Raw genomic sequence first — 12,104 nt, forward strand, 5'->3', positions numbered from 1 at the left:
ATAGCCAATACATCCTTAAGTAAATGCTATCAGATGTATTGTCGTGAATGCTGGAGCAAGTTGACAACAGAGGAATAATGCTGCAAGTGGAACAGAGTATAGAAATATAATTTATTATTTTTGCAACGTGTGAAACAATTTTCATAATCAAATACAGAATGAAATAGTATTTATAAAATGCTAAATCTTCTGCGAAGCAGATTTTCTTTTTGATGCCGAGGAAAGAACTAAGAGATTGCGAGCCGAGCTCTGGGCGGAGAACAGTCTGTCCCAATGTAGGGTCCGTTTGCTTGTTACAGACGATATTGAACTCGATGCACAAGTACCAGCCGAGGTTTCACCTGGTGAGGGCCAACGACATCTTGAAGCTGCCCTACTCGACGTTCAGGAGTTACGTTTTCAAGGAGACGGAATTCATCGCGGTGACCGCCTATCAGAACGAGAAGGTGAGCGAGACTGTTCCGTTTCCTGCCAGGAATCAGTCTGCGGACTTGTGGAAATTCCCAGACTCACCTTTTGTAGAGCGGGACGCTTTTGTCCCGAAGACTGATCCGAATTTTTTTCTTTCACCAACCGGGAGAAAAACGTGAAAAAGTTTTCGGGTGGAAATCGTCGTCTGGCAACTTTCCTCGCGTAGGGAATTTTCTTTGCGTTAAATTCTTTTGATCAAAGGGTTTTAACCGAAAGAATTTACGATGTGCAGATGGAAATTATTGAAAATTTTTTGCCCGTTACGCGGCGATGGTTCGATAGAAAGAACGATGGGGTTGGTAGGTGTTGTTTTGTAGAATAATTACAGCAGCGGCCGTGTTAATTAATGTTTAATTCCATTATTAGCGTGTACGAGGTGATGGAGTGTAACAGCGTTATCTGTTTCTTCATTGAAAAGTTATTACCGAGCCATTACCCCTGCATATTAATTATCGAAGTTTAGACCGAGCCGAACGCGCTACCACCCCACGCAACTATCGAATTAATTAAATTGATTAAAGAAAATGTTGTAATTAACGGAGCGCGTTTAGCCCGAACCGCGCTGTTTTAATTAACAACGTCCCCGTGTCGTTTGTTCCGGCGGTGTCCGCGATGAAAAACGAAAAACAAGCGCCGAGTCTTCTACATCAATTACTGACGTCATTTTCATTAAAAAGAAAGCTCTTACATGCGTAGAAAATATCAAAAATTCTTCGAGCATTTAATAAAGAGATGAATATAGAAAAGAACTAACAGAAAAAGAATCATTGATAAAAAAATTCTTGAAGCAGACGTGTATGACTGTACGAGTAATCTCGAGCGGACAATTTCTTCGTTGACGCCTGGCTTAATTAAGACCTTCGGGAAAGAGTGCGTGGTTCCTGGAAGTTGTTTCCCGCTACGCATTATTTCCGTGCATTATTCGTCGGCCGCAGAAGGGGTCCCTTGTCCAGATTTTTCGTCGCGCGATTCACTCGATTCACTCGTTATCGCCGTGCCTTCCTGGTATCTACCGGAAGAAAGATATCTCCGTCGATCTTCTGGGCCCTTTCTCAAAACCCATATAGATTCAATTTCGTGGGATCGCTAGTTCTATGGAAATTAAATCGATCGCTCGTAGGTCCAATTAAAGAAAAAAAATTGTTACAATTAAAATTGAAGATTGCGATTTAGGGATTCCTAGATTCCTCGTTGGATCCAATTAAAATTAGAGAAAAAAATTGTTGAATACACTTAGAATTCAAGTAAGATCGTGATTTAGGGAAATTACTTGTAATATTCTGGAATAATAACTTGTCTGGTTATTCAGAATCTATTGTAACGATGGAAACAATGGACGTGAGATGATCTTTTCATAGGATGTTTGTTAATGAGGATTTTATGCATTCCATTAATTATCCCCGATACCACGTACGACGGTGGGAGTTTCATTGTAATTTCCTTTCATTACAGATCACTCAGTTGAAAATCGACAACAACCCCTTCGCGAAGGGATTCCGGGACACGGGAGCGGGGAAGCGCGAGAAAAAGTGAGTATCGCTTTCAAAACTTCATTCCGACATCTACGCTTTCAAAATATCATTCTGACATCATTATATTCTTTTTCTTAACAACTAATGTCCTTGTCGAAAGAACAATTAGGGTATGCTTTAATTTAGGTGCAATTAAAATCCTATAAAATTCGTATTTAAGATTAAATTCCAATACCATTAGAAAGATACAATATTTATCTCTGTATCAGTTGATTGTCTCGTGGATATTGTTATCACGATAGCGATTGAGATAAGTAATAGCAATTACCTATTTAAATTGCAGTAGATCAAAGAACTGATTCTATTATTAGCAAATGAATCGCGAAATTTTCCCACATTAAGGAGCATCTAAAATCGCATAAACCGTCACCCTTTCCAAACCGAAACCCCGGGAACAAAAAGCAATTCCCGGTCTCGTCTCCTAGATAGACCTAATTGATCGTCGATAGTAGTCTCCCTCACGTTTCGAGGCTGGGCTCGGGGTCAGCCCCGAGGGCCGGGGTTCCATCGGGCTCATTTGCACCCCCGGTATCGTCCATTTGTATTCAATATCGCAGCTTTACGCAAGCGAAGGGTTCGCGTTTCAATTTCGGCCCTCGAGTGGGATCCTGACGACGTTAAGTCGCTCTCTGTGCCTCGTGCCGGCCTCGTTAACCTTCGCTAATCCGCGTTACAAGCCAAAAACCAGCCGATTTGTCCTGCTCGGGCGTTCAGGTGCGATGACGTACGAAAGGATTAATGCATGGGATGAAAGTCACCGCGATACCTCTAATTAGCGAACTCCCGGCTCGCAAGCTTCTTAACCGAGAGATTTGTGCGACAGAAATTCGTTTGAAAACGTTCTTCATTTCAACCATTGGAAAATGATCTCTGATTTAACAATATATTCATTGTCTCACGAGAAATGGACAGATAATTTCTTTTGAACGGTCGAAAATCAATTATCGAACACAGCGCTGTTCTCGAAGGAGGTCGAGCGTTAATTCGGACGTGTGGTAAACGTTTCCTTAGATAAATGTCCCGAAATGGGTGTGGAAAAGTCGAGGAAATACCGCGGAACAGCCGGGCCGGATAAAGAAAGGGCGAGGTTAATCGAGAAAATATGCAAAGCAGGGGGCGAGCCGTGGCGCCGCCTAATTAGAATAAGGGTTAGTTTTGGCTTATGGTTTCGGTTAAGGGTGGCCTGGGATCCCATCGGGAAGCCGGGAGAGATCGAGTCCGCGATGGTGCGATAGAAACGGAAGAGAATGAAGGGTAGAGGAACGAGCGAACGGGGTTGGAACATAGCCAATCATCGGATTAGCATACTGATGCTCAGGGGCGGCGCTGTCGTTAGCGTGGAGGGTGCCACTTGGTGGCTTTGAATTTTATATCGCGGCTACAGCCAGTAACCGGCGTATAAAGGCCGGTTTCGTGGTGGGGCGACGACCACTTCCGGCATACACCCCGACTTTTCCCTCTTTCCAGTTATATTCCCTCTTTTCTACTTATCCCTTTCAAAACCTTTGATATACGTACGTATATCGATGCACGGAAGCCACGAGGAGAATCCAGCAAACGTTCACATTCCAGTTGTGTTTGACTTTCTCATTAAGTAAATAAAATTCTCGACGTTACTAGAGAAAACGGTGTTACGTTTAATAACACTTGAGTCTTATAATGATGTTGATCGAAAAGTTTTAAGATTAATGAGATAAAAATTTTTGAGTGGAGTTTATTATTTGAGGAACGGGATCGTGTTTCTACGCATAATTGACCCCATTCCGTGCGCACACGGCGTAATTAAGAGCATGCCTCGTACGCGTTCCCCAAGTTGATTAAACCGAGTCGCCTAATTTCCTCGAAACGAAAAAGCCGCGATGACTCGCCGTGATTTCGTTTAATCGCGTGCGCCTGCCGCCGCATTATTTCGTTAACTTTTTAACCGGGCAGTCGGTCACGAGACCGTGGCCAGTCGATTCGTCATGCCGGTTAAAAAAGAAATGTTTTTCTCGGGGTTCGCAAAGGAGCTGGTAGGGGAAAACACGAGCCTCGTTGTCACGTCATTTATCAACCATGAAAGATCGTATCGCGCCGCGCGAAGAATCGATCTGTCCAATTTCCATGCTCGAATTTGCGTTGTTAATTGCCACGCTACTTATGTCACGTTATTAACTTATTAATCCAAACACGTCAATTATATATATTTAACTTAACGAACGCATCAACGGACACGCAGCTGTGGAACAACCGTTTCGATTCTTCTTTTAAAAAAATCCAAATTTTACTTGAGGAACGGTGAAAATATTGTTTGCGTTTCGTCGTAACGCACGCTGTCACGTCGAATTCCGCGTCGTGTGTCACTCACAGTCATCGTTAAGAGCACCACTCGAATCTCCTGCCCTCGGGTTTTCAGCAGATAGAAAATAATCACCCCAGGTTCAGTCATCGGCGGTTCAACCCCCGGTTCAACGTTGGCTCGCGACATTATCTCGTGCGAAGGCAACGCGTCAGAAAGACGACGTCAACGATCCATTAAGACGACGGGAATCATTAAGCCACGAGCAGAGAATTTCATAGGGAATATCGCATCGGGGAGAACACAAAAACGCGACGAGCATCGCGAGGGTCGTGCAGCGACTCAAAAATCATTATTCCGCTCCTAAAATTTCGCGAACATTCTCGGTCTCGAGGTTCTTCTAATGGACGGCCTAATCATCGTTTTATTATATGGAAAGAAATAGAACTGTCTTAAAAATTCTCAAAGATTGGGAAGGAAGAATCTCCGTCTTTCAAATTGTACAGTCTCAGCGATGGTCCAATTCTGAGATAATTACTATAGAAAAAAATAGGAAGTATCCATCAAAATTTTATTATTGCATGCTTCTAATGCGAATAACTGGTTCTAAACCTGACCAAAGATCTCAGTTTTATGCTTGTGCCCCTATTACAACAATTCTTGTTTGTACTAGAAGAGAAATACGTAAATAAAACTGTCTCTCTGGAGGTGTACACGAATTTTATTGGACTAGATGAAAGCTAACGCGAGAAACTATTTTCCCGGGCTGATCGCGGCAAGTATTTATTTAGAGAGGCGGTGGTCGATAGGGGATCAAAGGGATTCCCGGCTGCGACGTTAGGGATTGACGGTGGTCGATAATCAGAGCGGCAACTTTTGAAACAGCTCAATTACGACGGGCCGCGCGGATGGATTTCCGCGGTATGCATAATTCATGGTGGCTGTGGAAAGCCGGCAGAACCGGGCACAATTTGCCAAAATTGGCAGTCACCTCTGTATCGGGATCGATATCGGTTGCGATTATCCCGGAGAAATTGAGGCAAGAAAAACCGATTCTAACTTTTTTAGGAGCTCGATCCAATGCACACCTTGGGAATTGTACTTAAACCGTTTTCCACTAAATTGATTGAGAATAAATCGGTTCAAGTGCTCACTTATCGACCAATAAATACCGTATTTCTAATAATCGTGTCGTTCATCGATGACCAACATAATCACACAAATCTAATAAGAATTGTTATACTTCTGCAAAGATATTAACTCCTAAGAATTTCTCTCTTTAACAATAACTCGTGTAACGCAGTTTTACCGTTGGACACTCGCGAGATAGGCGAATTCCCGTAGTCTCGCGGACGTTTTTAAGTGAAGACACTGGTCGTAGAGATAGCGAGGGTATGTTCTCTGCTCGCGATAACGTTCAAATCGCGAACAAGTGCCGTGAACCGGTTCGAAGACTGGAACAGCCGCGTGCGCGACGGAAGCACACCTAGTGAATCCAATTACCAGTTTCGATCCTACCTCCTCCGAATATTTGCAACGAGTAAGTATAGGAGGCGAGCGATTCACGGATAATCGTGCGATTTGGCAACCGTAACGTCGCTTATCCAAGCCAAACCATTTCGAAAACCCGTGCAACGTATGACGGTGTCATAGCAATTTACTGTTTTTATATTGTCGGAGATAATTGTTTGCATTAAATAAATGTATAAAATAATGCAGAACATAACACAATGTGACTGCTGTGTTAAAAAATGTTTTAAGTTCGACGAGATTCGAATTCGATCACGCAGTATTGTTCGTATAAGATATGAATCAGCTACTAGTGAAATGGGGGAAATGTTTAAAGATAGTCTTAGCAAATCATGTGTCGTACCAGTAAACTATTGATTTTAACGTGCTCTCGTACTTAAGCGCGTCAGAAACCGGAGAACCGTAGTGTAACACCCTTTCCAGGCTCACGGATTCATCCGTACACCGACTACGTACTCGCTACTTCTCCCTCTCGCTCGCTCTCCCTCCGGTCCTCGTCGACGAGCCGAGGTCTCTGTTTCGCATCATCGTCGTTTTACCACGGCTGTGTCGGTGCATTGATCGCATTACATGGCATTAAGGTATCGGTAAGCCTCTCGTTACGTCCGGCTCTCGAACCAGCTCTAGCCGAGTTTTACACGATGCTTAGCCCAGCTCCCTTCGTATACGATGAAACACGCCGATTTGTAGACGATTCCGCGAGGCGGACGCTCGGCCGCGTGACGAATCTCTTGATTAGCTTTCAGACCCCTCCTCTTTTTTCGTCGTATATATCGAACGCGTTTCATGGTCGAAATATCCATAAAAAGTGTCAACGGTTCTTAAATTGTGCGATGCGTCGCTATTTTTGTCGAAGTTCCTACGTTGACAAATACAGAGTGCGAGATTCTACGTTGCAAACATTTTACGACTCGACGCAATTGAGATATAGAACGCAGACGGATTGATTTAAGTGTCGCACGGCAGCGGTTTTTGGATTAAATTGGTTTTCAACCCCGAAGTTTCTTAGAGCAAATGGGTTTAAACCACTGGTTCCGAGGGAAATTGCTTTGAAAATTGGAACGTGTCGTTTCGAAACGAATTGTCTGCGCGTATCAAACCTATCGAGGCTTTCGACGAACAACGATAAAACCGATGAAATAAAAATGATTTTAAGAGACTAATATTAACTGATAGAAGATCTTGGTTCATTAACACACAATTGTTTATTCGATGACTCTAAATACAGTTTCGATGTTCGAAATACAAATCAAGCAAGCTGAACCCTGTAATATAATTGATGTAATGGCACGTCACACGCACATGAGCGATCGATATGTAGTTCAGTCGCACGCTGTCCGTACGCGACAGCCATACGAGTGTCATGCAACAGCTAAACCGTAATTTGAAAGGTGTGAAACAACTTGATCAAGGGATGAATTTCAAACCACATCTGAAGGATGTTTCAGTAATTGTTCTTTCGACATTGGAGATACGTTCAGTTTACTAAATGAAAAACCTAACTTCTTCAAGATTGCTAACTCTGCGTCGTTGTTGCAGAAGACAGGCGCTGTTGACAGTGTCAGGCGGCGGTTCCCGACTGACAGCCGGCGGCCCAGCCTCGCCCGAGAAGCGCCGCTCGTCGAATTCCGTGAACGACCTCCTGGACGACGAAGACAAACTCCTAGACGTGGTCGGACCAGACACGCCGCATCCGGCGCATCACCAACGAGAACGAGAGCATTCTCGCGAGAGGGACGACAGAACGAGCGAGAGAGGAGAGGGTAGTGAGTCGTCGGGTTCCGAAAGCGGTGGCGGACCAGGTCCAACAGGGTCCGAGGGTCCGAGACCGGACGTTTCCGTGGGTCCACCGTTGCACCCACCCCTGTTACCGTACCTTTACCCACCGGTGCCCGGGTTGTATCCGGGTCCCGGACCTCTCATACCGCCCAGTCCCTTAGGCATCCACGGTGGAGTCACACCGGGAATGCTGTTCAACGCGCAACTGGCTCTTGCCGCGTCTCAACATCCAGCACTGTTCGCGCACTATCCTCACCCCCTGGCCAGTCCTCTTCATCAATTGAAGGGACATCGATTCGCGCCGTATACTTTACCCGCGCCGTCTCACGGCTCCGCTTTCGAAACCGTGACGCCGGGCAGCAGAACGCTGAGCCCCAGGTCGCCACCTCCCAGGCCGCCGACCGGGTCCCCTACGCCAACCGCGGGACTCGCGTCCAGCGGTAGCTCGGCCGGAGAATTGAAGTCCATCGAGAACATGGTGAACGGGTTGCAAGAGAAGAGGAGGCGCAGTCCAAGTTTGACGCCCGGTGGGCCTAGGGGCGACGCGGACACCGGCGGGGGGAGTCCGTGACAGGAGAGTGAGCCTGTTACCAGCACGAACGACGACCCGGACTTGGAGAAGCACCCGGACGAACCCTGCGAGCCTGAAGAGCTCTCCGGCGACGAGAGGGAGCCGGACTCAACCTCCGAGCCGTCGTAGCAGGGGAGAGGGTCGTCAGTCCCAGTGGCAGCCGTGCCCCGGTCCGGATCGGGCACCGCCGGGCACCAGGGACGCTCGAGATAACGAAGTGCAATTTTACGGACTCCTCCTGACACGCCGCGTGCCTCTCTTCTGGAGTCACGCCGATTCCTGTGTGAGTGTATATAATTATTGGACCGGTGGTGGATCGGGGGATCCGCGCCTAGGCAACGCGCGACGGACGATAGAATCGGGAATCGCGGTGTAAATTTCGATAGCTTCTCGGTTTCTCGGAGGGGTGGGACGGCCGCGGTTGGTCGGGACTGAGACCTGCCGCTGAATTAATTGGATGGATGGTCGTGCGTATGCGGATCTGGAAACTCCTACCATGTCGTTTTTAAAATGATGCTGTTTCTGGTTTACTTGGAATTGTTTCGAAGGTAGGTTCAGTTCTGTTTTAAATTTGCCGGAGTTTCCAAATTTGTACGCGCGTGCTTTCGAATTACTCGGAGTGTGTAATAAGACTTGGGAACATGCTTGTGCAATGCAGTTTCGATGAGCGTTGCCTCGAAACTATCGACGATACCGATGAATGATCGTCGATGATTTTTTGGTAACACAAAGAACGGTGAAGTTTGAAGTACAAAAATTAGATTCCAAAGTTCCAAGGCTTTCTCTGATCATGCTCGACGTGCTTCAAATCGTAAGTAGGGAGAGAGATAGAGGTAATGAATGGTTTTGATAATTGCGGAAAAGAGCTACGTTCTGCCCCGACGCGTTTTATGTAATAACCGAGGAAGGAAGACAGTTGCAATACGAGAGAGCACCTCCTACTATTCGCAGCCCCTGTACATATGTACCCTAGTGATATTATATTATATTATATATATACATATTATATATATATAAATAACTCCTCTCTGTATTAATTATTGAATATAATATTATATTAATTATTAGAGAGACGTAAACGACGCATAAACGCTCGCTGCCCGATCACGCCTCGGCGCCGTTGAAAGTAGCGCAAAAATCCGAAGAACGATTTGGAAACAAATTCGAGACCCGCGTCGACGCGTGTTTTACAAATTCGAAAATCGAGAGTCGTTCGGTTCTTGCCGAGTCGAATTGAAACGACGTCTCGAACGATCTCTCTAGGGCATTCATCCACTACTCCCTTCTCGGCGTGTCGTTGCTTCTGGAGAACGATGGAACACTGCTCTCGCCCCTCTTCCCAAAACCCCCGCGCCACCAATTTGTATAAACGTTGGCCATCGATGTAGATAATCGCGTGGACTTGTCGTAAACGCAATGAGAAGCGAAGCTCGATCCGTCAGTGGGTCGAATCTCGGGTTCCGGTGATCGTTTCGGGTGGGACGATGTTAAACGAAGGGTGGATGTCCTGTCATTCTGTGGATTATTCCGAAGGTCAGAGTGCAATTCGCGATTGCCAACACTTTCCCTTGATATAATTTCGTTTCTAATCGAGAAAGCAATCGAGGTGGATACAGTGTACGATATTGAAAATACGACGACCGTCGGCCTTGTAAAGAATGTGAATTAAATTTGTAATTAGGCAGCTTGTCGCAATTACTAATTCAGTTGGGAACTGTTTACTCAGTTGGAAACGCGTTGAACGAACGCAACGCTGATTGTACAAAATGCATACATATGTACGAGAGAGTATGGTTAACTAGGCAGCTCTGATCGGTTCTCTGTTCTTTGATTTTTATTATTATTATTATTTTTTTTTTTTAATTTTATTGTAGAGCAACTCGTGATACCTCCGACGTTTATTGTATAAAAATGTGAATACGCAACAATATCTGTTCCTATCGTTTTATTTTTAATTAATGCCACTTCGCCAGTTACAAACTGTCATTATGATAATTTTTAAAATATTTTTTCCTATTTAAAATTTTAAATAAATGCGATGTCTGTTGAACGATTTCATCTTTTTTTTCTCGTTTTTTTTTTTCCTTGTATGCTTGTGAGATCGCGACACCCTTCCTTTAGCAAGTGAACGTCTGCGTCTGAACGAGAGAGCAATACTTTTAGCCGGAAACAACTGAAATCAATTCAATTCGCTAGACTCCATGATTAATTTCAATTTCTGTGAGAGTGACTCGTTTTCTCAAACTCCCCGGATCCTTCAGAACTAAAAATTGTACAAAACCAGCGAAACGGAGCCGCACAAAGACGTTCGTATCGTTCGAAACGAGGCAATGTTTCGGTCGAACGGAACGAACGGCATAAGAGAACATAATCTGGAAGCGATCAGTATTGGAATTTTGGGACCGTATCGTCGAGTAACGGGGTCCTGGGGCCAACTGCGTTTCATCTTCCCGTCAGATATCCGTGAAAATCGTCGTATTTCGTTTTCCTCTTTCACGTCTCTGCGGTTTACATCTCGAGGCGCGTTGCGTACGGTCCTGACTGTCCTGTGTGCTCGCGGAGTGAATGAGAGCGAGGGAACGAGAACGAGAACACACATCGTCGAGAGCAAAAGCAATAAAATTTCAATGAAACGAGACGAACAAAAATTAATGTGTATCTCGACGAGGAGAAAAAAAAAAGAGAGAAAAGAGCTGTTCACGAGAATACGTGATATTCCGTGGCTTGTATTGTATATTGTACAACCCCCATCCCCATCATCCGCCCCCCTCCATGTCCCGAAAACGCCCTCCGAGATCCACGTGACTAAGAATTATATATATATATTAATTTAAAAATATAACACCGACTATTGTTCTCTATCTTACCCTGCGCGTCGTATTACTATTTATTTATTTCAATGAAAATACAATTATTAAAAGTAATAGCGAACGGGAAATTGTTTTGTTACAGAGTGTGTAGACTCGAGCGACGTTAAAACATCGCAAATTAGGATCTCCGTTAATTGGATCGATATAAAGATTGATCGTCTCAGTAATTGGTATTTTGACCCTTTAATCTCTACTTCCTTTTCTTTATTTTTCGTCATAATAAATTTGGCTGACCATTCTTTTTATTAATTTTCGATCGAGATCAGGCGCCAGGTGCAACGCGTGCAGATAAAGTTAACGAGATCTCGTCGAACGAGCCACCGCAACGAAGCTGTGTTCCAGGTAAGCTGAATTACGTTCCAACGAAATGACTCCTGACACGTTTGAAAATTTTATACGATCGTATAAAGATCGAATTCGGTAAAACCTGAATCAGATACAATGACTTTTTCCGTACAATCGTTCGGAGAAAGATGAAATTAAAAATATAGAGTAGAAAGTCATGAACGATGAGCAGCAGTTCGAAAGCATCTTATTAAACCGAAACGGGATCACATGCGGGACATGTGTGGCGTCGAGTCTAGCGATCAGGTTTAATCGTACGACTGATCTTTAAGGCTTAAGCATGGTATAATAATCGTTGACACGGTGGGCGACTCGCGGAGATCATGGGAGGGTCTCCCGTTCATTTTTTTCGCGTCGTCGTAAAAGTTAACGACTTAATCGCACGTGAACGTACAAATTGCGTGATTGTATAATTAGAAAGCAGGGCCCAGTCGTGGTACACGTATACAGATAGAGGCTCGTTGATTTTTCTCCGCGAACTGTTCGCCACGAAATATCGCGACCGACCTTGTAAACAAGCCTGCTACGTGAGCATAAATAATTCATGCGCGTGCGAGCTCACGCGAGAAAGAAGAGGAGTCGATCTCTCCGCGTGTCGGGCCCAAAACGAAAAAAGGCGAGCGTAGACCGCTGGGCGATGGATTTTTCGAACGAGGGTGAGAACGTGCTACAATGTAATAACGGGCGAGGAAATCGTTAACGAGGGGGGTCACTTCCGTGGAAATTTC

At 44.9% G+C, this 12,104-nt stretch overlaps 1 protein-coding gene across 4 annotated transcripts in view; it reads left to right on the forward strand.

Moving 5' to 3' along the window:
• Window positions 1–11,003, forward strand: part of bi (T-box transcription factor bifid) — a 76,316-nt gene extending 65,313 nt beyond the window's left edge. For 3 of the 4 annotated variants that reach the window (XM_026819493.1, XM_026819443.1, XM_018032419.2), the window contains 3 exons: window positions 300–446; window positions 1,924–2,000; window positions 7,351–11,003. In XM_026819493.1, coding sequence (XP_026675294.1) covers window positions 300–446; window positions 1,924–2,000; window positions 7,351–8,161 — 1,035 coding nt within the window. In that variant the 3' untranslated portion in view covers window positions 8,162–11,003. The remainder of the gene's footprint in view (window positions 1–299; window positions 447–1,923; window positions 2,001–7,350) is intronic. The other variant, XM_026819464.1, reaches the window with a different exon arrangement.
• Window positions 11,004–12,104: the final 1,101 nt, after the last annotated feature.

This window comes from Ceratina calcarata, unplaced genomic scaffold (genome assembly GCF_001652005.2).
Source record: "Ceratina calcarata isolate Rehan_Ccalc_2016 unplaced genomic scaffold, ASM165200v1 scaffold1, whole genome shotgun sequence".
Taxonomy (NCBI): domain Eukaryota; kingdom Metazoa; phylum Arthropoda; class Insecta; order Hymenoptera; family Apidae; genus Ceratina; species Ceratina calcarata.